Genomic DNA, 24339 nt, shown 5'->3' with positions numbered 1-24339 from the left:
AAGAATGTTGAATAAACTAGATGCAAGCATGAAGAGCATGGGCCTCAAAATTAACGCAAATAAAACAAAAACTATGGTGTTCGAAGGAAAGAGTGAGAACACACTATGCAATATTCTATTAAATGATGAGAGAATTGAAAAAGTTGATAAGTTCGTATATCTTGGTAGCTTATTTACTAGGGACGGGAAGATAGATGAGGAATTAGATAGACGAATAAATGAAGGTAAGAAGGTTATTGGTAGAGCAGGTCCCCTTATCAGAAGCAGAAATATATCAAGTAAAGCTAAAATGGCAATACATAATTCCACATTTGTACCGACAGTACTATACGTTAGCGAGACATGGATTTATCAAGAAAAAGATAAGAGTAAAATTAACGCAATTGACATAAGATTCATGCGCATAATATGTGGAAAACCCCTGATGGACAAAGTAAGTAACGAGACAACTCTAAAAGAATGTGGTGCAGAAGAGACGCTAGTGGACACATGGGAAAGAAATCGGTTAATATGGTTCGGACATGTTGAGAGAATGCCAAATGAACGACTAACGAAACAAGTGTATCAAGGTAAAGTAAATGGCAGCGTGCCCAGAGGTAGACCGCGCAAAGAATGGTTAGAAGTGTGAATGAGATCCTAGTTAGAAGAGACATAAGAAGTCACAGAAACACGAGAGACTGCATAAAAATATGCATGGACATAAAAGAAGCTAGAAAAGTATGCCAGGACAGGAAAGTATAGCGGCAAATAGTTAATAAAAAGAGTGTCAGTAGAGTGAATGAAGCCTGAAACAAAAGACCTTGGCCACTAATGGACCCAAGTGGGGAACCTTACATAACGACTTCGTGAGGTTCTTCGCTTGGGGTGATTTCTAGAGAGATTGATCAGGAACCTGGGTCGGAGCAGTGTTGCGGAACGAACGTGTTATTTACTTAAATAGCACACTAATGCGTAGGATAGATCTTATTATTGTCTTGTTAGGCTGGTCCATTTAAGTCCCGTAGCACTGAGGTAAAGCCTTTTATGATCTGCCTTTATTTTAAACCTTAGAATCACAGTATCAATTTAATTAATCACAATCAGTGATAACTCGCGTCTATATCCGTCTTTATTAAAAGTATACTGCAAATTAAATTGAATGAGTCCGGATTTAGTGCGTTCCGAGAATTGATGCCACAGTGATTTCATGATGCGGTAAGAGCGGGAGACGCTGCTCATTCAAGCGTGAGAAATAGCTTAAAGGCCGTGCTCTCAGCGCGTTTGATACATCAGGTTGCTTCGCGCCAATTTGTTTTCCAATAATTCCCGTAAATTTGTTATCAAATTATGTTAATGTTTATCCCACATTAACGTTATTTAAAAAGTAATGTTTTTTAATAAACAATTTTTATAAATAAATGCAAATTTTTTTTGTTTTGTTTCTTTTATAAAGAGGCTTAGTTTTTTTGCGGAATTAATCAACACCAAATATCATTCCAAAATCTTCTTGCTGTCATACTTTTCAGAATGACAAAAACTGTTAATTATATGAACTATTTTTATAAACAAGTGCACATTTTCGACATTTTTTCGTAAGTATTGAAAAGATATGAGAGCAAGGAGTCTTTGGCAAGACATTTTGAGTTGATTCCTCAAAAAATTAAGCCTGTTCATGAAAGATTGGTAAAAATTTGCATTTGTTTATCAAATTTATTGATGTAATTAACAGTTTTTGTTATTATGGAAAATATGACAGCAAGGAGTCTGAGAAGATATTTCGAGTAGATTCCGCAAACAAATAAGAGACATATTCATGAAAAATAGTGAAAATTGCATTTGTTTATAAGAATTGCTTATATAATAAACTTTTTTTATTATGAAAAATACGACAGCCAGGAATGTTTAGTAAGATATTTCGAATTGGTTCTGCAAACAAAATTATACCGGTTCCTAAAAAAATGGTTAAATGTGCATTTGATTATAAAATGTTTTCATATATTTAACAGCTTTGTCATTATAGAAAATATTATAGCAAGTAATGTTTGTCAAAGCAACTAGAGTTGATTTTATAAAAAATGAAGCCTATTCATGAAAAAAGGTAAAAAATGTGTATTTGTTCATACAAATTGTTAAAATAATTAGTAAAAAGTAGCTAATCTTAACTAATTGTACGCATAAATCAATATCTGTCATATTTCATATAAAAGCTATGAATTTAAAATAGCTAATCATTGCGAATAACGAAAAAATTACTTTTGTTCATTAGTTTGTTTATGACATCAGAAACCATTTTTTTTCTTATTCTAACTAGACATTATTGTTAGTTAGTTATATTCGAACAAATTTGGGGGCGAGAGGCATGGAAATTTGAAGTTTAGTTGATTTTGATATTGAGTTTTAAAAGAGTTTTTGAAATTTGTGGTTTAGCGTAACTGTTTTCCGCATAAAAATGCATTTTTGGTGTATTTGAAAACATTTGGGAACGATAAGCATGAAAATTTGAAGAAAAACATTCGAATGCATTTTTGGACCACCCTGCAGTGCAAGACCCGGGGGTTCTAAAAAACCTTTCATTCGTACACTCCTGCTTTGAAACGTAGCGCTCCTTTCAGTTGGCAGCCATGTTGCTCGCCTCGCCATCCAGTGCTGCTCCGTGTGGCGTTTAGTCAAGATTGGAGTTCCGACTTTCGTGTTGGTATTCAAAGCTCCTGCTCAAAATTTGGACTTTTTAATCGCGAATCTAATGGAAAATCATTCCAAAGACAATTCCCGAAATCTGTAGTGCGAGAGTGTGACAGTGTTTAGTGAATTAGTGGGCAAAATTGCCGAGAGTGCTCGTAAAAACACGCGAATCGTGAAGCTGTGACAGCCCAGCGAACCAGCCGTGTCAGCCATTGGAAAGGATCTCGCGTGTTTATATAGTGTCGTGGAATTTCGCTTTGTGACAAAAGCGAGGCCAAGTCTGAAGTATGCTAATATCCTGATTGACTCGAACTGCTCAGAGTGCGAGGTGAGCTCTATTTTCTAAATTTTTACGATTTTGACAACGCCTCCACTGTCGGCCGGACTACTCGGCTACGAGATTGATTTTATGAATGCGAATTGTAAGGGGGCCTTATGGGGTGGAATCAGATTGTCAACAGTCTGGCACACCCATCGCGAAGAAATAGCTACTACTCTCGTATCTCTCGTACAACCAACCACGAGGCTTTTTCACTAATTTTTCCCCTTTTTCAATTTCCGGAATAAACTTTCAACATGTTTCAACAGAACTAGGAATAAAAATTGTAACTGGGGATGTCGATTCCATGTTCTTAAGTCGCTGCCAGAAACGGCCAAATTGTCGCCGAAGTGTTTTTTTTTTTTAGTTTTGTGATTTGTGAATACACTGAGGCTAAGAGTTTTTCGAAAATTGTGCCCGGATGTTAATTTGTGTTTTTGGTTATTCGTATGAAAGTAGAATCATTTTCAATGAGTTATATTTGATTGTAAACGATTTTTGTAAGTCGTAAAAGTTTAAAATTCGAAAATTGAATTTTGAGTTCCTTTATCTTACATCTGATTTAAGTTTTCCATCCAGTTGCATTCACTTGTAATCATTTGTAATCACGACTCAAATATTTATTTATGTATGCTAGAAATTATCCTAGTACCAAATTATTTAAATAGTCAAATTTTGAAAGGATAATTTAAAAGCCTCCAGTGTAGAAAACTCTATTTTCGAAGTCGTTAATTAAAACGGTATATATTTCTTGAAATAATATTGGTTAGGATTTAAATTTGTGACTTAAATAGTGTTTTATTTATACTTTTTTGAGGCCTTGTATTTCCACTTAATAGGATCAACGTTAATCGGTGTTATACTGTATCCGAGATCGAGAGAAAAAAATCACATGAGAGGAATGCCATAGCCTAGATTCCATTCAGAATCCCCTCTCGACTTTCACATTGTACAATCTGCAAGTACACCTGTCTCACCGATTTTGAACCCGCTCACTTACATCCTTAAATATCAATACACGGAATCTACCTTTTATAGAAATTGCTCATTTTTAATTAAATACATTTCAATCGCGAATTTATTTTTTTATGTTTTTATTTTAAAGTGCAATCTCAGTATTAAACAGGTTGGTTACTGGACCAGTAAATCCGGGATTTTTGCGCAAACCATAACAATACGTCCCATTGAAAAATTTTTCCGATAGATTGACTTTTCATCCCTCCATTTTGTGAGGTTCCCGAAAAAATTTTCCCTTCAAGTTTGAGCCAAATCGGTTAATATTAGGACGGCCGCAAAGACTCTGAAAATGAATCTATTTGATTCAAAATTCAACTGTTTTGTAGAAAATTCGTATTTTTTTTTTTTTTTTTTGATAACTCAACTAATTGAATTTTAGTCTTTGCTTTTTGAAAATTCGTATTTGTAGTGCTGAATATCCGTCTTTTTGCGTAGAAAATTAGTTCTTTTGGATTGGAAATTTAACTGTTTGGTCAGAGAGAATTTGTTTGTATGCAACTGTTTGCCTCAGAGACAAACTCTCTGGTTTTGTTAAAAATATATTTTTTTAATGAAAACACAATTATTTTTAAAAAATCATTGTTTTGGTTTGAAGATTCAATTACTTGGCTAAAATATCAGTTATTTTGTTTAAAAAAACATGTTTTTTTTAAATTCATCTTTACTAGTTAAAAATGCGTTCTTTTGGGTGGAAAATTCTACTATTTTGTTGAAAATGCAAATATTTTGACTTTAATTCTTAGGAATTTAAAGTTTGTAATATTTAATTCAATATGGTACCTACATTAATTTTTTTAAAATATCTTTTTGTTGAAAATTCATATTTTAAGTTCAATTGTTTTGTAGACAATTTATTGTTTTACCTTTAAAATTTAACAATTTGTAAGAAAATGTAAATGTTTGGTGGAAAATTGTTCTGTTCTGTCGAACATTAGTCTTTCTATTTTCACTTGCAATTTTAAGTATTTTAAGAATTTCATATTGAATTTATTATGGTACCTACATTAATTTTATTAAAAAACAATTCTTTTCAGGTTAGAAATTCAATTTCTTCTTGAAAATTTGTTTTCGTTTTTGTTCGTATGTTAAAACTTTATCTATTTTGTTTAAAATGCAATATATTGAATTGAAATTTAATGAATTTTAAAGCGTTTTATTTCGAATTTAATATAGTACTCAAATTATTAAAAGTGGCGATTAAAAGTGATGTCTTATCCTTTTATTATATTTCCATTATACGAATGAAAGAATCTTCAGGTTTAACAGTTTGATTTTTTTAAACTTTATTGGTCGGGAACCATTTTTTCCGGCAATAAGAGTGGCCATCCTGATTAAATAAATAATAAACTGTGCATGAAATACATTGTTGACATTTGTCTTATTTAAATTTAATTTCTCTTAAAAATTATAATTTCATAATTAATTTAGTGTAATATTCTTATACATTTTTGGAATTAAGTAGAACTTTGTTGGTATCTTTCAGAGTTAAATGGCGCGATAAGGTGGAAGATTTCGAAATCGTGATGCGAATTTTCCAGCAGTATTTACTTTAGCGAAACGTCACCAGCAGAGGTTCTTATCTATTCGTGCTCGCAGATTTTTAAATGGAAAAATTTCTCGTTGGGTTTATTTGGGGAACAAAGAATAGCACGTAGGGTAGGGTGGGGCGAGATGAGCATAGGGGGTAAGATGAGTCACTTAATTTTCTCGTAGGTTATCATTTATTTTTTAAATGTTTTTTTGTATTAATATCAGGAAAGACCTGTATTCTGCTATTTTGCATTTGTTTAGAAGGTTCATGAATCACGCAAAATCACATATTAGATGTTTTGGCAGTGGTCATTTAGATAGCTTATTTATTAAACCTAAAATTTTCAACAGATCTATATATAATTGTAAAACCAAAAAGATGAAATTTTGATTTGACTAAAATGTGTCATATGGGGCGGAATGTGCCACTGTTCTGGGGCGGAATGAGCCGCCTCTTCCAGTCAGTAGGTTAGGATGCAATGTTTCATATTATCAAATTATGCAGGGTGTTAATAATGGTGTAAACGCATAAAAACTAATCTTGTCGACAAAAATTCTCAGAAAAAGTATGACAGCAGCACTGTTATAGGTATGATAAAATAATATGAGTTACTGTCAACCAGAAGAGAGATGACTGTTTTTCTGCTGTATTTTTCTTAAATAAATTTGTTTTAAAACTTGTAAAATTCTATAAAAATAAGAAAACCATTGTTGTGATTTAAAAATCCGGAAGACGTTAAAAAACGTTTTAATACCCCAATATATATAATGTTCAGTGTCATGCAGTAATTGTAGTAGACCAGTCTAGTATTCAAGAGTTTAGGCATTGTAAAATTGATCTTTTGATAAAACAATGTACATGTTCAAGTAGAAAAATTGCTATATTTATTTCTGTAATATAATTATTGAAAGATATGTGAATATAATTCGTGTATCTATTTACTTTTTGTAGTGTTAGTTACAGTGGAGGTTAGGATTAATAATTGCATCATTTTGAAGTTAAACACTTTAAACTTTACGTTCAATTTTGGAAAGCTATGTGTAAGATATGTTTTCATTTTAAAATACTCAAACTTAACAAGACTCTTAATTACAAATATATAATAAGTCATTTAATTAAGTGATCCATCTCGCCTCAAAGCCTGGCTCATCCCGCCCCAGGCATGGGGCGATATGAGCCAAGCGCACTTGTTCTTTATTTTCGTTTCTAATTCTGCATATACTTTTTTAGTTACTTTTATCTTGACAAAATTTTAATAAAAACATGTTTGTAGAATATATATAACGCTTTACTTTCAAGCAATGAATTAGCAGATTTTAAATACTGATGTGAAAAGGCCAGCTATGCTCATCTCGCCCCACCCTACCCTAATTAAGTTTGAAAAGAGAGGCACGTGTTCTATTATATAAACATTCTAGTTTTCTAGAAATCCTAAGAAATGAGAAAACGAATACGTGTTCTGCTTCACACGACCGACATGAGGAAAATAGTTTTCAAAGTGCAGTTCCTGTTTTCTTTTAACCAAGCATGATTTGTTTCATTTTATCCTTGGCGAAACAAATTCTGTTATGATTATTTGTTTGTTGATGTTTGTTTTGTATATTTGGAAAATTACAGTCGTAATAAAATCTGAGAATAGTATGACTGTATTTTGCATTTTTTGGATTTAGTAGTTTGATGTTGTGTGTTTAATTTTTTGTAATAATAGTTGTGAAATTGCAGTTAATAGCAATTATAATTTTAAAACCTCCAAATTTGAAGAGGTTTGATATCAAATAGTATTAAAAAATTGGATTTATTCAGTAATTGTGAAATTGTTAAGAGACATTTTAATTTCTAAGTATAGAAATTAAACGCCTTGAAGAGCTACATTGATCAAAATATTGTAAGGCGGCTAGAATTTTAAAGATCATCATTTTTGATTGAATCAAATTTGAAAATCTTACCGCGTAAAAATATTTTTTATTTTAAAAGCGTGCGTAAAGTACGATTTTTAAGCTTGAAGTGCATCATAGTGAAGGTTGTTAAAACTTAAGAGAATTACAATTTTTAAACTCGTTACCTGAAAATTAGGAAAATCGAAAATACTGTATGTTGCTCAGCTGCGACATTGGTCGTTAAATGGTTACAACAAAAACTTTGATTGTTGTTATCTTCTATTTTAAAAGTATTAAATCGTTCAGTTTCCGTCAAAGATAACTTTAGCTTGGTAAAACATTGTAACTTTTTGTAGTGATTTTAATTAAATTTATCTAAATCATAACTATAAAAGATTTTGCTGACATACTACTTTTGAAAGCGAAAGGGAAGTGCATTTGAGCAACCTGATTTACAACGTTTCACAAATAACATTCTTACTAATTGGCGAATAAAGGTCAATTTGAGCTTAATCATTGTACAATTCTTGAATAACTTTTATGACGTTTCTCGACTGTTCGTTCTGAAATTCTTTTCAGGTTCTGTTTTTTATATAACATAAGCGAGATTAGATAAAATCTTAATGAAGTAGAATAATATATTTATTTTATTAAAATTTATATTTTGTTAATTTGAAAAAAATTAATGCAAAATTTATAATATGAATGTTTTGAAATGTTAATATGAATTTTTCTAAATTGTAAATCTAACAATGGAATTCCTTTAAAATCTTTTTAAAGGAGGCTTGAAAAAATTGTATTCGCTATGTATACTTTTTTTTTATATAACTTCGATTGTCACATACAACTACAGAGGTTTAAAAATAATTCTGGAAATGAAAACCGTTTCGAAATTTGCTGTAATACATCCGTTCCTTCACCCCTTGTTAAAATCTTACAAATAAACATTTCTTCCAACATTCCTCCTCTTAATTTAAAGCTTCAAATTTTAAAAATAAACTCCAGACTATTCAAGATTTAGAATTAAACGAAGACATTTTTTTATCATGCTATACATAAATGTCCATATATAAAACTTACTACATATAATTTAACCGTAAAAAATATTCATATTTTTTTCATTTAAATAATAATTTTGATAAGCATTGTCTATACTTTTAAATCGTCTTAGTCAATATTACCTTTGACGTGGTCAAATATGTATTTTATATTTGAGATACAATAATAAAAAGTTTCAAGTCTCCAGGATTTGTTCTAGCTAACGGCGATATCTCTAAGTAATTTTTTATTACTTTGTCAACATTAACAATTTTCTATTGTTCTGAGGTAATTGAAGTTATAGATTCATGAATATGAATACTATATTGCTATATTGCTATATTGCTCTGTCAGATTTTTATGTTCACTACAAAGAAGTGATGATTTCATACGTTGAATTATTGTATTGGAAAGGTCATGACCTCTTTAGAAAACTACGAAGTTAATCAAAACCAGCTTAACTTATTTTGAATATGATTACATTTTAAGATACATGTTTCCACATTTTTTTCTGAGATATTTTTATTTCTCTTAAATATTTTTCTTTTCAAATGGTGAATTTTCATTATTACGTACTTCACGCTCTTTCCCCTATCCTCCTTTTTTCAAACTGAATTATCAGATCCCAATAAGAAAATCCAACTATTTTTGGTTGAAAACTCGTCTTTTAAGTTAAAAACTAAACTAGGAGAAAATTAATTTTCTTTGATGAAATTTCATCTTATTTGTTTAAAAGTGCAACTGCTTGGTTGAAAATGAATCTGCTTCGGTTCATAAAGCTACTTTTTTATCAAAATTTTACTTTTTTAGTTGAATTCAAACGTTTTTTATTTCAAATTAGAAGAATTCGTTTAATACTCAACTCTTAGTTAAAAGTTTAAATAATTCTCAACAAATTAAATTTTTATCTGAAAATTGAAAGTTTTGTTGAAAATTCATCTTTTGTTAAAAATTCTTTCTTTTGTAGAAAATTAATCTCGGTTAAAAATGTATGTATTTTGTAGAAAATGCATCTTTGGTATAAAATTAATCTTCTTGGTTAAAAATGCAAATATATTGTTGAAAATTAAATTGTTTTGGGAATTGTACCATTTGGTTAAAAATTCGTGTTTTTGTTTGAATTTAACTGATTTTTTAAAATTAAAAATTGAGAAAACAAATATTCATTTTATTTTATAAATTAGTTTTTTTTAACTGAAGATATAAGTGTTCCGTGTGTGGTGGAAAATTGATCTGTTATACTTGAAAATTTATATGTTTAGTTGAAAATTCATCTATTTCAGTAGATAATTATTTTTTCTTGGTTGAAATTTAATCCTTTTTGTTTAAAAATGCGATTGTTTTGTTAAAAATCAATCTTGTTTGGTTGAGAAATCTACTCTCTCGTCACAATTCTACTTTTTAAGTCAAATTAAAAAGTTTTTATTTAAAATAAACGTGTTTTTGTTTGAAATACCAGCTATTACATGTTTTATTGAGAATTCATCTTTATTCGTTCAATATCTTTAGTTAAAAATTCAACTGTTTTGTTGAAAATTTATTTGTTTTGTTTAAAGTTCGACGATTTGGTTGAAAATTCAACTATTTTGTTGAAAACTTACATATGTTCTTGAAAATTGATCTTTTTCACTAGAAAATTAATTTTCTTGGTTACAAATTAATTTTTATTGGTTGAGAAATCTACTCCTTTGTCACAATTCTACTTTTTAGAATCAAATGTTTCATATTTACAATTAATATTTTTTTGATTAAAGTATCAATATTACATGTTTCATTAAAAATTCATCTTTCTTGGGTGAAAATTCAAATCATTGATGTATTTTGTTGAAAATGTGTCTTTAGTATAAAGTCAATGTTTTTGGTTAAAAATTCAACTATTTTGTTGAAAATTCACTTCCTTAACTAAAAATTTAACGATTCCATTTTTGATTGAAAAATTATATATTGAGTTGAAAATCCAACTATTAATTCCTGTGAAGTTTATTAATGTAAATCTGATAGTTGCCAGAGTTTCAAAAGATTTTCATTTCAAAATCATCTCTTTTGGTTCAATTAAATAGAATAATTAAGCGAAAATAATAAATATGTAAAATGTAAGCCTTCTAAGTTCAGAAACTTCACAATTTTTTTATAAGTTCCCGAATTTTAAAGAGTCAAAATTTCTTAATTTTTTAAAGATTTTAATGCGTTGAATTTTAAATGAGATCAATAGATACATTGATATACAATTTGGAACATTCCATTTTTTCTTTCAATAATTTACACTTTTTTCGTTTATTTAAGAAATTATTATTGCCTTAATTTGTAGAAATCGAGGTTGAAATACAAATGATACAATTGTAATTCTTTGTTTTTTAGGTAACATGTTCATCATGAGTAGCAGATGACTGTTAGCCGAGCTAGTGCTCAGTTGACTTTAATATGAGCGAAGTAATAGCTGTCCCAGTGTCCGATGCTGGACAAAATCGCCAAGAAAGCCTCACACATATCAAAAGGAACAAATTAGCCAGCTGCAATGTTCCCCTCGTACATGGCAGGCCAAATCCTCCGGCCAACATCCGGAACAGACTAACAACTCATCAACGAAACCATAGCTTGGATTTTAGGTAGTTGATCTATTTTTATTATTTTTCATTTTCAAGGTGGCCATCACAATCAAATTTTCTTATTCAAATTGTACGATATTAAATTGGAAGCCCTCAGTATAGTATAATTTAAAATTAAACAATCTGAAATTTGAATATGCTCAACAATTTTAAAACGCTTTTTAGTCGTTTAGTAATTCAATTTAAACTTTTTAGTTTTGAAAGTATTATCGAAATTTGAAGTTTTCAGTTGTTGTAAATTGATGATTTTTAGGAGCTTCTAAATTTAATAATATCTTAAATGAATTTGTACTTGAAAGTATTTAGGATTTAACCCAGCCTAAACAAAACAATCATCAGTTCCGAGAGAATAAGACATTAAACAGGAAAATATCTGGTAGCGATCAAGATTAATTTAATCTAGAATCTACATGATTCACTTTTATTGAAAATTATTATCGATTCTCATATTGCTTAGTAAACATTATCTACAAATGGAAACTTGTGCAACTCATTGATAAATAAATTTAGTTCACACTTGGTATGTTATTCCCGATAAAAATATCAGTAAACCGTCATCAGATAGCGATTCATCCGTTTTTTGGTTATAGTTGTCATTTTTTACTTACTTTGCTCAATTGAAAAATAACAATCGAATTTGCGTCAATTAAAAACTTTGATTTCAGAGCTTCTTACATAATTACATCAGCTATGTTCGTGTAGAAGTTTTCTGAATATTATAATTAAACGGTAATAATTCACATCTAATTAGGATTCGGAACGTCTTACCTCCTTAGACATTTTTCTCATCTGTGGTTACTAAAAAGTTACTTATTCGGAATGGAGATTGGATCGGGAAAACATTTAATTTATTTTTTGTTCCATTCATTTTAAATGTTTCGAAATTCATGAACATTCCTACGATTCCAAGTTTAAATTATACAGTTTTAAATGCATTTACAACGAGTGATTTTCTAATTTTGAAGGCTCTAATCCAATGTTTGGTTGATAGTTATTGTTTTGAAAGTGAATAATTATGAATTTAATTATTGAAGATGTTACAATATCATTTCAAATTGAAAGATTTAAAAATTGCCCGAAAAGGATACGAAATAAACGTTACAATTTGTGGTGTAAAATTAATTTATCTTTCAAAATTGCCTAAAGTATGAAATTGTGATTTTCCTAAACTTTAAATTTCTAAAGTTGAAGGCTTATATTATAAATTAATTTTTTCTTCCGTGCTTCCAATGTGTCATTGTGTAATTCTAAACTATTTTGAACTCTGGCGGAAACGTAAAAATTGTAGTTAAAAAAAATTTGTAATTGTAGAATTTTGTAAGTATCCAAATTGTAGCAAAACTTATATCATAATAGATTCATTATTGTATGGCTCTTTTTTACTAAAATTACCACTTTTACGTTGTTATAATTTATTGTATTTTATTGTAAAATATACATTACCACGAGGGAAGCATTTGAAGTTCAAGCTAATTTAATTTTAAACGCTTTGAGTCGCAAATTGTTCATTTGAACTTAGAAGGCTTACTATTCACAATTTTACAATATTGATCGTTTGAATTGAAAAGTTTAAAAATGAAGCATTTGATTTAAAATTTTTAATGTTTCAAATTGTTTTTTTAATTATTCTGCTTACTATACGAGCCAGCCGTCTTCTATTTTGGAAATTGTCACTTTTTTGTACCTTTTTCAATTATCAAAGTGACATTTTATTTACAATATTAATTCACTAGACTTTATCAGACCGTATCGATTTTAATCTCTTTAATTTTTAAAAAATGCTGATAAAGTCGTGAATATTAAAACTTTATAAAGCAGAAACCGCAAACTATCAAAAAGAGTTGTCGATCGCTGAATATTATTTAATCTAAGTACAGAAATTTGATTTTTCTGTTTTTCATCTGTTAGAATTGTTAGGTTTTTTTCTAAGACAAGCGCGAAATTCTTGAAGAAACTTTAAAATGGGAATGAAAATTGGATAAGGACTGTAAATAACCAAGAAAAGATTTTAATTTTAAATTAATAAGAGTTGAATTGAACCAAACAGGACGAATTTCTAACAAAATAGTTGAATTTTCAACCCAGCCAGATTAATTTTCAACCAAACAGTTGCATTTTTAATAAAAAATGTGAGCTTCCTTCAGAGCTGTTGAATATTTGACCAAAAAAATGAATTCTTAACAAATTACATAGATAAAATTGTAACCAGATAATTGAATTTTCAACCAAGAAGATTAAGTTTATTTAACAAAAAGACGAATTTTCAACAAATTACATAAATTTTCAACTAAATAGTTTGAACAATAGATTTGATGGTAGTCCAACTTTTATTTGATTCATTTTTAGTTTATATTTTTTTCGTTCCTCAACCTTTTTAAACAATTAGTTGCATTTTTAAATTAAAAAAGATCAATTTTAACAAAAAAACGGCGTAGGTAGATTTTCAATTTGAAAATAAAAAAAGTTCTATTTTTGAACCCGATAATATGAAAGCTTAACAAAAAGTTAATTTTCAACCAATCAGTTGCATTTGTAACAACAGGAATCGATTTTCAGTTTAAAAAAATTAATTTTTAATTTTTAAAAATCATAATTTTTAATTAAAATTATAAATCCTCTACAAAAAAAGCTTTCAACTCTGCTTTTTAAAAAAATAATTCTACCAAGGAGTTGAATTTCATTTTTAATACTTTAAAAATATTCGTTTATAAAACTGCAAATTTTCCTGGACAAATTAAATTAATTTTCCATTGCCCACTTTTTGATTTCGAACTATACATTTTCAATAGTGGTGTGCAATTGTTCATTCAAATTTTTAATACAAATTTAGACACGCTTGGAAAATTGGATTTTTTTAAATAAAAAAAATTTGAGCTATTGAAAATTTTTAAATCATAGTAACTCCCTTGTCTTGCTAAAAAGATGAATCTAAAAGTGAAGTCGAATCTTTGAAATTCGATTTATGAGAATATTCAAACAAGTCGAATATTGAGGATTCGACTTGACTTTCGGATCCTTTTTTGAACCTAAAGAAAGAAGTTATTTTGGTTTTAAAAAATGTAATAACCCAAGGAAAGCAATCCGGTTTGATGTACAGTTGTACAATTGAGTTATTCTCTATTTCGAAAAATCCAATGTACCAAGCGTGTCTAAATTTGTATTAAAAATTCGAATAAACGATTGCACACCTCTAATTTTTTAATTCGTACTACACATAACCTTAGTACACTATTTTTTTATCTCTGAAATGAGTCCGAGACATGCTCTTATTTAACTCATAAAGCTTATTTTTCTCACCTGTTTGTCATCGATTTTTGAAAAAAGTACGTTTTTATATTTTTTTAGGAGAATAGTTACTTGCTGATTGCACAACTATGAGGTTACTATTTGGTTTAATGATGGGTTTAATTTATTGTAGGCTATTATACAATTCGAATAACATATGTTTCAAGTAGTTACAGTAATTTTTTTATGCAGAAATATTTTAAAAACAAACGAGTTATAGTTTATTTTGCAGAGATATTTAAAAAAACGTAGTCACGCGGTGAACCATGTTACTCATGACTGGCTTATCTGATACAAAAAATACAAAGAGGTTAGTTAAAATACGATATTTCCGTATACTTATTGTGCGATTTTTATCAAACTTTAATTTTTCAAGAAAATGGTGGATGTTTGAAATGTTGTTTCTTTTCGATAATAAAATGTCTCATTTGTCAATTTAAAAAAATAATGTACTTAATTAAAATATCGCGACCATATGTACACCACATTTATGTCACAAAATCAACTACAGCTCGCTTGTTTCATAATATTTGTACATTAAAAAATTACTGTAATTACTTGAAACATATTTTATTCGAACTGTATAATATAGGCCTACAATAAATAAAACCCGTATTGAAAACAAATTAACAAAAAAAAGCGTTTTTTTGTTTTGTTGCTTTGTCAATAAAATCTAAATCTCGCTTCTATTTGTTGTTCTAGATCCATGGGTATTCTCTTGCCACCCGTTCCTCAGGCGAACGTCACCCTCACTCTGCACCACAGGAATCGGAGTTTGGATTCCGCCCTGCAACGAATACCGGAAGTGGACGTCACTCCAAGTCCTGAATGCGAAACGAGTCCAACCCCAGCGACGAAAGCTGCTTCGTCGAACAAGTCTGGCTGCAGAGAGCGAGAGGACCTCGCAAGTCTGGGTTCCGATGACTCCGGGATCCTGTGCGGTTCAGACAGCGGTTCCAGCGACACGGCAAACGCCACCACCCGGGAGTCGAGTGTTGATCATCTTCACAGTCGCGAGAGTCTGGACTCGTCGCTTTCCCAGGGCGGCGACCTGGACGCGATCGACGTCGTCGACGGCGACGGTAGTGTCATGTCTGGGTCTCCAGTTGAAATTGGACTCACTGATGATCTGATGATGAAGGGTCTTCGGAACGGTGACTGTGCCCACGATGATAGTGATCGTGATGATAGTGATCGTGATCGTGTGGCCAAAGAGTTGCTTGCAAATGGCAAGTGTTCTCCAAAAAAACTGCTGCAAACTTGTGAATACATTGCCAAAGAACTGCGGGACAGTCAAGCCGAGAGCAATGACTTTCAAGTGCAACGCGCAGTTGTGGTGCAAAATGAGTTGGCAGGAGCTGCCATGACCTTGTGCTGCGGCACGGGGCAACCTGAGGAAGAATTGGTGCAGGAACAGCCCAAACTTCAAAGGCAAGAGACTGCCCAGCCAAAACCTACCGAGGGCTGTCTACTTAGGTTATTCGAAAGCCAAGTTTTCGACATGTCCATGGCGATTTCTTACCTTTTCAACTCGAAAGAACCTGGTGTTCAGAGCTATTTAGGTAAGATTACTCTTACGTCTATTTTCTTGTTGTTGTGGTAGTTAAATTCAGGGATGCTACAGATCCGTGAATTCTTAGAGAGTCAGGGCATTTTTGATAGGCTGAAGTTGAAGTTTAGGGGGCATCTAGAAATTGGGTAAGACCTTTTTCTGACATTTTCAACCCCCCTCACCCATGGAATTTCCTTCTTACTCAGGGACCGAGCACTTTTTCAGGGTGCCTCATGAAATCCTTTATTCTTGATTTTCTAAAATTTGAATTTTCTTTCTTTTGATAAGAAAATAATTTTCTATTTGTTTTAAATTTAAAAATATATATTCCGAGATTTCCAATGTTAAGGTGGCCATTGGCACCCTTTAAGTTGCGATTCTCTGATAAAGTTGAGATTAAAGGGTCAAATTCATCCCTACAATTTTTTATAAAATTATGAAACTCAAGAAATATTACTTATGTTGCTGCCAACAATTTCTGCTTTTGGGAAAAATTTGTTTAATCATGCGTGTCATTGAATTAAAAAAACATTTTTCGAATATTCAGCATAAAACACTTTCTAGCGACCTCTAAATATTTTTTACAAAAATAAAAAAAAATAGGGAATCATTTTATTACCGAAAGAAAGAAATTGAAGATTTTAGAAAATTAAAAACAAAGGCTTTCATTGGCCACCCTGCCGAGCATACATATCAATTGTGATAATTAAATAAGGATGATACTTTAATCAACTTAGATTTAGAAAACAACATTTTTTGATGACAATTAAGTCTTACAAACGTATAGTTTAAAATTTGTTTCTTTGATCATTCATCTTGCGGTTACAAATTTGATTCTTTTGTTGAAAATTCAACAATTTGGTTGAAAAAATTATACTTTTTGTCTATTTTCTTAAAAACACGTCTTTTTGAGTTGCAAGTTCAACTATTGTGGTAAATGAAATTAATTGAATGAATTGAATTCTTGATTTAAAATTCTAGTAATTCAGCTCTTTTGTTGAAAACTCGTCTTATTTGTTTAAAAATTAATTTCTTATCGTAGAAATATGATCTTTTTATCAACTATTACACTTTAAGCTGAGAATTACTCCTTTTTGTTTGAAAATTAAAAATTTTAGTAAATTCTGATGTTAAATTTTGCTGATTACTGGTCAAAATAATTTTCTCTTTTCTTCAGAAAATTATTTTGACCAGTATTCAGCCAAATTAAACATCAGAATTAATTAATTAATTACCCTGGTCGACAAAATAACATCATTACTTTACAAATTTTAGCTTAAAACCTTTTTTTTTATTGAAAACTGAACTATTTTCTATGAAATTTCTTTTTTTTCAGGTGAAAAATAATTGTATTAACTTAGAACTATTCCATTTTTTTTTATATTTTCAGTCGAAAATTTGTCTTTTTTGTTAGAAAACTAATGTTCTTGGTGGGAAATTAATCTTTGGTCAAAAACTAATTTCTTTGGTTGCAAATTTAACTATTTTTTTTTTAAATAGTTGTTTTTTTTTAATTGAAAATTAATCCTTTCAACTGAAAATTTAATTATTCATTTTTTTTTTGTTTAATTCGTAATGTTTTAGTTAAAAAAATTTTCTTCTTTGATATAAATTTAATGCTCTTGGTTAAAATTCATCTGTTCAGTTGAAAAATTAACTGAATTTTGTTAAAAAGTCATTCTTGTTAGTTAAAAATTCATCCGTTTTGATGATAATTCGTATATGTGAGTTAAAAATTAAACTATTATGGTAAAAAAATTAATTATTTAGTTGAAATTTAACTTATTTGTGGGAATTCGCAGTTTCGGTTTGATTCGGGTGCATTTTTTTCTTTGCAAAGTAAACAATTTTTCTTGATAAAAAATTCAACTTTTTGTTGATAATTCTTCTTTTTGGTTTAAAAATTCATCTTTTATTGATCTCTTGAAAGTTAATCTTTTTTTGATGAACATTCAACTGTTCCGTTAAAAATTCGTGTTTTTTATTTTTTTGAATTTGACTGTTTTTGGTTTTAAATTCAACTGCTTAGTTGACAGTGGAACTACTCGTACTATGTTTGGTGGAAAATTCCACTATTTGGTTGAACATTCGATTATTTTGTTGCAAAAACCGTTTTTTTTGTTACAAAATAATTTTTTAAATTGCTAATATACCCATTCCATTATTGGTGGAAATTTTATATTTATAAGTTTAAAAATTAACTTCTTTGGTAAATATTATTCTTCTTGGTTGTAAACTCATCTGTTTGATTAAAAACTTAACTACTTTGTTAAAAATCCATTTTAATTTTTAGAAAATTAATTTTTTCAATGAAAATTATACTATTTAATTTTTAGAAAATTAATTTTTTCAATGAAAATTATACTATTATATTTAAGTTGACAATTTATCTTTTTTTTCTGTAAATTCTTTGATTTGCTAGAAAGTTCATGTATGTTGTTGAAAATTTATATTTTTTTATTCAATAAAATTCAACTGTTTTTGACTGACAAATAAATAATTTTTTTTCTTAAATCAACTATTTCACTTTCAGTTGAGATTTTTTTTATGTTGCAAATTCATTTCTTTTGAGCTATATTTAACTATTTAGTTGAAAATACTTCTGTTGAAAATATTTTTAATAATTAAAATTCAAGTATTCTATTTTTGGTTGAAAATTGATCTTTTGTGTTGAAAAATCAACTGTTTGCTTGAAAATTTCTGAGCTTTATCAATAATTTATTAATCAGCTGTATTAATAAATACATTAATCCATATTAGTCATTATGAAGTCCAATTTTTTATGACAATATTAAAAAGAAATTAATTTTTATTATTTAAAAATTATGAGCTGTGATTCTCTTCTCGTGTTAATTCTTATTAAAGTTCAAAAATGGTAGTTTATACGTGTTGAAAGTTTGTGATGTTCGGGATTAATAAATTGAAAGACACTTTGAAAGTGTTGTCACAAATTAAGAATTAATGTTAATCCTTGTTGACAAAATTTTAATCCTCTATACGAAGAAGAACGTTCGTTCGGATTCCTTTTTGAATCTAACCGTATTAATTCTTAAATTGTTATACAATTTTCAAAGTATCCTTCAAGTTTTTAATGATGGACGTAACACATATTCAATGTATGTATAAATGATAATTTTTAACTTCCATGAAAATTAACTCAATGTGAGAATCAGAGATCATGATTCTTAAGCACTACAAATTTATATCTTTTTACTATTCCAAATATATTATAAATAAAATATATGATATATTATATTATATCAATATTCTAAATTGAATGGCTAGAAACAGTTTTATTTCCCATTTATAATATTTATGATATTTAGAAATTTTAACTTTGAATCTTTTAACATGAAATAATTAGCTATTAGAAAATTTCTAAAAAATTAAAAATTTGTCAATTGTAAGTTTTAAGGGTTTAAGAATAAAAAATACTGTCTCTGAAATATTAAAGATTAAACAATTCTCAATGTATGGTGTCCAAAATTGTGCAATTTTCAATCTGAGGGCGATAATAGTTTTTAAAAAATTGTTAACTGATTGGTTCAAACTAGAATAATTTCTAATTTAAACTTTATATAGACAATCTAAAATGAAGGTTCTGCAATTTTATTTAAAATTAGAAGTCTGCATTTAATTCATATAGAATTTGTTTGTTTATTTGTTGAACAATATCGAATGTTTAAAAAATAATGCAATTGAAGTCCTTTCAATTACCAGTTTTTTTTAAATTTTGAACGCTCTGACTTACAAATCGTAAAATTGGAAATGTTTCAACTTTCAATATTTTTTGCTTTGAATGCTTATACTTGAATTATTGTCTATGTTTCAAGGCCTTATTATAAAAGCTTATTAATTTTAAATTTGAAGTCTTTAAAACATTAAACTAATCCACCTTTAATGCTTCATTTAAACTTCAGTCTTGCCTATTTTAAATTAAAAATTATTCAGCTTCAAAGATCTGGAAAATTGTAATGACCTAGTTAAAACTTGTTAGCGAACAGAAATAATTTGTATTGGTTTCAATAGAAATGAAGTTCTAAATAATAATAATAATAAAAAGATATTTATGAGGTGTAACACTTATCTATCATATGGTCTTTTATCTTTCAAGGTCATATGTGATTAAATATAGTGTTAAGCAATGTGCGAAGAACTTTAAATTACTACTTAAAATGAACTCATAAAAATGTTTTCTGAAAAATAATTCTTCTAATTTGAAATATATATATATAATTTTTCTTTATAAATTAAATACATAATTATATAAATCCTTTGGATATTTTCACATCTTCAAGATTAAAAGTTCTACGCTTTAAAAATTGAAGAGGTAATCTTTATTTATATTGATTGAACCTAACATTATCTGCACACAATTTGCAAATCAGAAATTCCCCTGTATCATACTTTCTTTAAAAATATTTTTAAAACCTATTTTGTTTAAAAACGTAAGGCTATTTCCTCATTCCAAAACTTAAAAAAGAAATATACTAAAAACGAGAAGTGGCCTGCTTATGCCGATAAAAAATATCTTCACGGTCGATACTTTTTCTAGCTTTATTTTAAAATCCAAGGATGTCGTGTATTTGAATAACTCATTGTTTAATTTATTCATTTAAAACTATTATTAATTATGAACAATTTACGTGATATGAATCCAATAAAATAGAGGATAGACCAAACTAAATTTTGATCTTCAATAATAGCGTTCAGGCCTGAAATTAATTTTCAACCAGTTGAATTGAATATAGAAAAAACTAATATTTAATAAAAATAGTTGAATTTTCAACCAAAAAATGTTTCCTACAAAAAGAGATGAATTTTCGATCCAAAAAGACAAATTTTCGACAACAAAATTCATTTTAAACAAATAGTGGAATTATTCACCAAATATTTGAACTTTCTAGCATAATAGATGGATTTCCAAAAAAATATTTGTACTTTCAACGAAATAAATACATTTTTAAGGCAAAAATACAATTTTTTTAAAGACAGTTAAATTGTCAACCAAAAAAGATGAATTTTCAATCCACTAGAATGAATTTGCAACAAAACTTTTGAATTTTCGAACAAAAAATATTACTTTTTACCAAAATTGTAGAATTTTTAACAAAACCGTTAGTTTTCAACCAAGAAAGATAACTTTTATGCCGCAGAAGAACTTTTATCCAGTTGAATTAAACAAAACAAAAACGAGTTTTTGCCGAAAATAGTTGAATCCTCCACCAAATAAATAATTTTTTAATCAAGAAAGATGAATTTCAAACTCAACTTTCAATATTCAAATAAAAAAGATGAATGTTAACCCAAAAACAAATCATTTTAATGAAAATACATAAATTTCTAACAAAATTGTTAAATTTGGAACCCTTAAAGACGATTATCTACAAATAGTTAAATTTTTAACCAGAAAATACTACTTTTTTCAGCAAAAAAGTTAATTTTGTATTAAATAGTTAAATTTTTATAAAAGTAATAAGTTTAATATTTAACCAAATAGTTGAGGTTTCGTCCATATATATGAATAATCAAGAAAGAACTTAATTTTCGAAAAAATTGTTGATTTTTCTAAGCAAAAGACGAAGTTTCTACAAAACAGTTGAACATTCGACCCAAAAATATTAATTTTAATTTTAAAAAATGTAGTTTTACTTTCAACCAAATACTTGATTTTTCAGCCAAAAAAGATCAATTTTGAATTCAAGCAAAAATAAGAATTTTCAACAAAATAGTTTAATCCTTCAACAAAACAGATTAAGCTACAAATAGTGGTTTTTTAAACCAAGAAGGATGAATTTTCTACCAAAAAAATAGGAATTTTTATCAATAAAAATGTTTTTTCAGCCAAATGATTGAATTTCAAACTAGTAAAGATCAATTTTCAATTAAAAAGATCAATTTCCACCAAAAATAGCAGTTACATTATTAGTTTTAAAAATTCTTAACCAAAAACAAACGAATTTTCAACAAATTGATTAAATTTTCAACAAAGGAGTTGAACATTCAACTTAGAAGATGATTTTTTAACCAGAAAGATGAATTTTGAAACAGAAAAAATGAATTTTTATCAAAGTAGTTTAACTTTCAACCAAGTGGTTGGATTTTTGACCCAAAAAAAAACAACAGATAATTTGTTAATAAAATAGTTGCATTTTTAACAAAATAATTTATTTTCAAGAAAAAATGATTGGATTTTCTTATTGGATTCTTCTAATTGAGCACCAATTAAGGGCACCAATTAAGAATCAATTTACTTGAAAACAGGGGGGAAAAAGAAGAATTCTTTAAAAATGGGAAAAATGGATGAATAGGGGAAAGAGTGTAAAGTCTGAAATATACCGTCGTAGGGCTGTTTATCGAAAAAAATTGCTAACATTCATCTACGTTCGCAACGTTAATTTATAATGCTCTCTCCCCCTTTTCTCTTTTAAATTGGAAACCCAGTTTCGGATGGTCCCTAATTTAAAAGTCGCCTTGAATTGAAATGACAACCTGAATCCGCAATTGTTAGGTATAATTTGTTTGCCAGTATTTTGATTAGATTCGCCATTCGCATCTCGAGTATTTAGAACGTAGAATAGCCTCCAGAAATGCTGAGGAACTTCTGAGTAACGTATCTCCTTAAACTTTCAGGTAACAAGTTGTTTAGTTTCCCAGACAATGATGTGGATTTCTATTTGCCGCAACTGGTTCTAATGTACATACAATTATACGATGTTACCGAAGTCCTTTATCCGTATCTCGTCCATAGGTAAGTTCTCGATGGTAATTTTTGCCATTCTTACATAATCTCGGTACTAGGTACTGTACAAAAAAAAACTCCGAAGGCACTAAAGAGAAGTGGCTTCTTCACTTTAGAAAGTGTCCTTCATTTCAACTAACCGTTGATTTGTTATCTTTCAGATGTAGACAGTCGGCAGATTTTTCTTTAAAATGTGCCTGGTTATTGGATGCATATAGTTCCGACGCTCATCTACCATCAAAGAAGAAGTCTCACGGGACCAAGCTCAAAAATCTGATCCTTTCAGATGAACTAAGGTAATATTAAACATTCTTTGGAGTCTTAATATTATTCGAAGGTATTTTATTCAAAATTAAGGTGCTGCTTCAAAATACTGTAAATAATCGGTTATTTTTGTATACTTTAAAAAAATATATATTTTTACTTAATTTATGGTATTTCAGGGATCACAGTCCATCCCATTTACCACCATTTCCATTAATTTTTTTCCTTTTCCTTATTTTTTTTTTACCAGGTTTCGATTCATGCTTTAAGAATCATGAACAGAAATTCAAGACATTAAAAAGCAAAACGCTAAATTTGAGAAAATAAACCTAAAATAAACCAAATAAGGATATTTTTCATAAAAATAGGGAAATAAATTCCTGGAAATAAAATTAATGAAGGTACTAATATAAGATTAAAATTGAAACGACTCAAATTCCTAATATTTCAAGTAAACGTATTCTATAAAAAAATTCTTTTGGAACAATACAGTTCAACTTTTACCCAAATAGTTAAATTTTGAACCAACAAAATATGGATTCTCGACAAAAAATGTAATACTTGATATTTCAACCAAAAAATATTTTTATTTTAAATAAAAAATAACTACATTCATCCAAAAAAGATAGTTTTTAAGGAAATAGTTTATTTTTCAAACTGTTGAATTTTCAAACCAAGAAGACGAATTTGTTACAAAATAGGATTGTTGTATTTTCAGGAATTCTCTAAATTAACTTAATCATTGGACATTGAAGAGAATTTCAAATTTGATTTAATTATAATTAAAATTTTTAAAATTTTAACAAAATTGTTGTATTCTCGACTAAATAACTACCTTTTCAACCAAATAATAAAAATTTTAACTAGAAAATTTTACAAATTAGGTACATTTTTAACCAAAGAGATGAGTTTTCAACAAAAATGATGAATCATTAATAAAAAAATTAACTTTAAACAAAGTAGTTGCATTTTTAACCAAGAAGTTCCATTTTAACCAAATTTAACCAAAAGAAAATAAATTTATGACAACAGAGGTACATTTTTCAATCAAAAAAGGTTTTTTAGTCAAGAAAGGATTAATTCAAAACAAAAATAATTATTACTTCAAACAAATAATACAAATCTTAACCAAAAAATAATGTTCAATAAGATAATTGAATTTTTTGCCCAAAAAGATTAATTTTCAACTAAACAATTTTGCATTTTTAACAAGAAAAACCCAAATTTATACCAGGAGTTTAATTTTCCAGACAAACAGACGAATTTTTATAACAAAATTGAACTTTCTACGAAAAAGGATGACTTAAAAAAGATTGTTCAATTTAGAAAAAAATAGTTTACTTTACACCTGAATAAAAAAATTTTTAACCTAAAAGAATTAACTTTCATCCAAAAATTGAATGGATTTTTTTAATTGGAACGAAATTTTGGACAATAATATGCAAAA

General features: G+C 28.4%; 1 protein-coding gene across 1 annotated transcript in view; it reads left to right on the top strand.

Annotated features, from left to right (window-relative positions):
* The first annotated feature begins 2648 nt into the window (after positions 1 to 2648).
* Positions 2649 to 24339, top strand: part of LOC117177629 (phosphatidylinositol 4-kinase beta) — a 52398-nt gene continuing 30707 nt past the window's right edge. The window contains exons 1-5 of the mRNA XM_033368417.1: positions 2649 to 2989; positions 10802 to 11049; positions 15037 to 15896; positions 22520 to 22637; positions 22790 to 22924. Coding sequence (XP_033224308.1) covers positions 10865 to 11049; positions 15037 to 15896; positions 22520 to 22637; positions 22790 to 22924 — 1298 coding nt within the window. The 5' untranslated portion in view covers positions 2649 to 2989; positions 10802 to 10864. The remainder of the gene's footprint in view (positions 2990 to 10801; positions 11050 to 15036; positions 15897 to 22519; positions 22638 to 22789; positions 22925 to 24339) is intronic.

Source organism: Belonocnema kinseyi, chromosome 8 (assembly GCF_010883055.1).
Source record: "Belonocnema kinseyi isolate 2016_QV_RU_SX_M_011 chromosome 8, B_treatae_v1, whole genome shotgun sequence".
Classification (NCBI taxonomy): Eukaryota; Metazoa; Arthropoda; class Insecta; order Hymenoptera; family Cynipidae; genus Belonocnema; species Belonocnema kinseyi.
The sequence above is the reverse complement of the archived record's forward strand: the minus strand, read 5'-3'. Positions and strand labels throughout refer to the sequence as shown.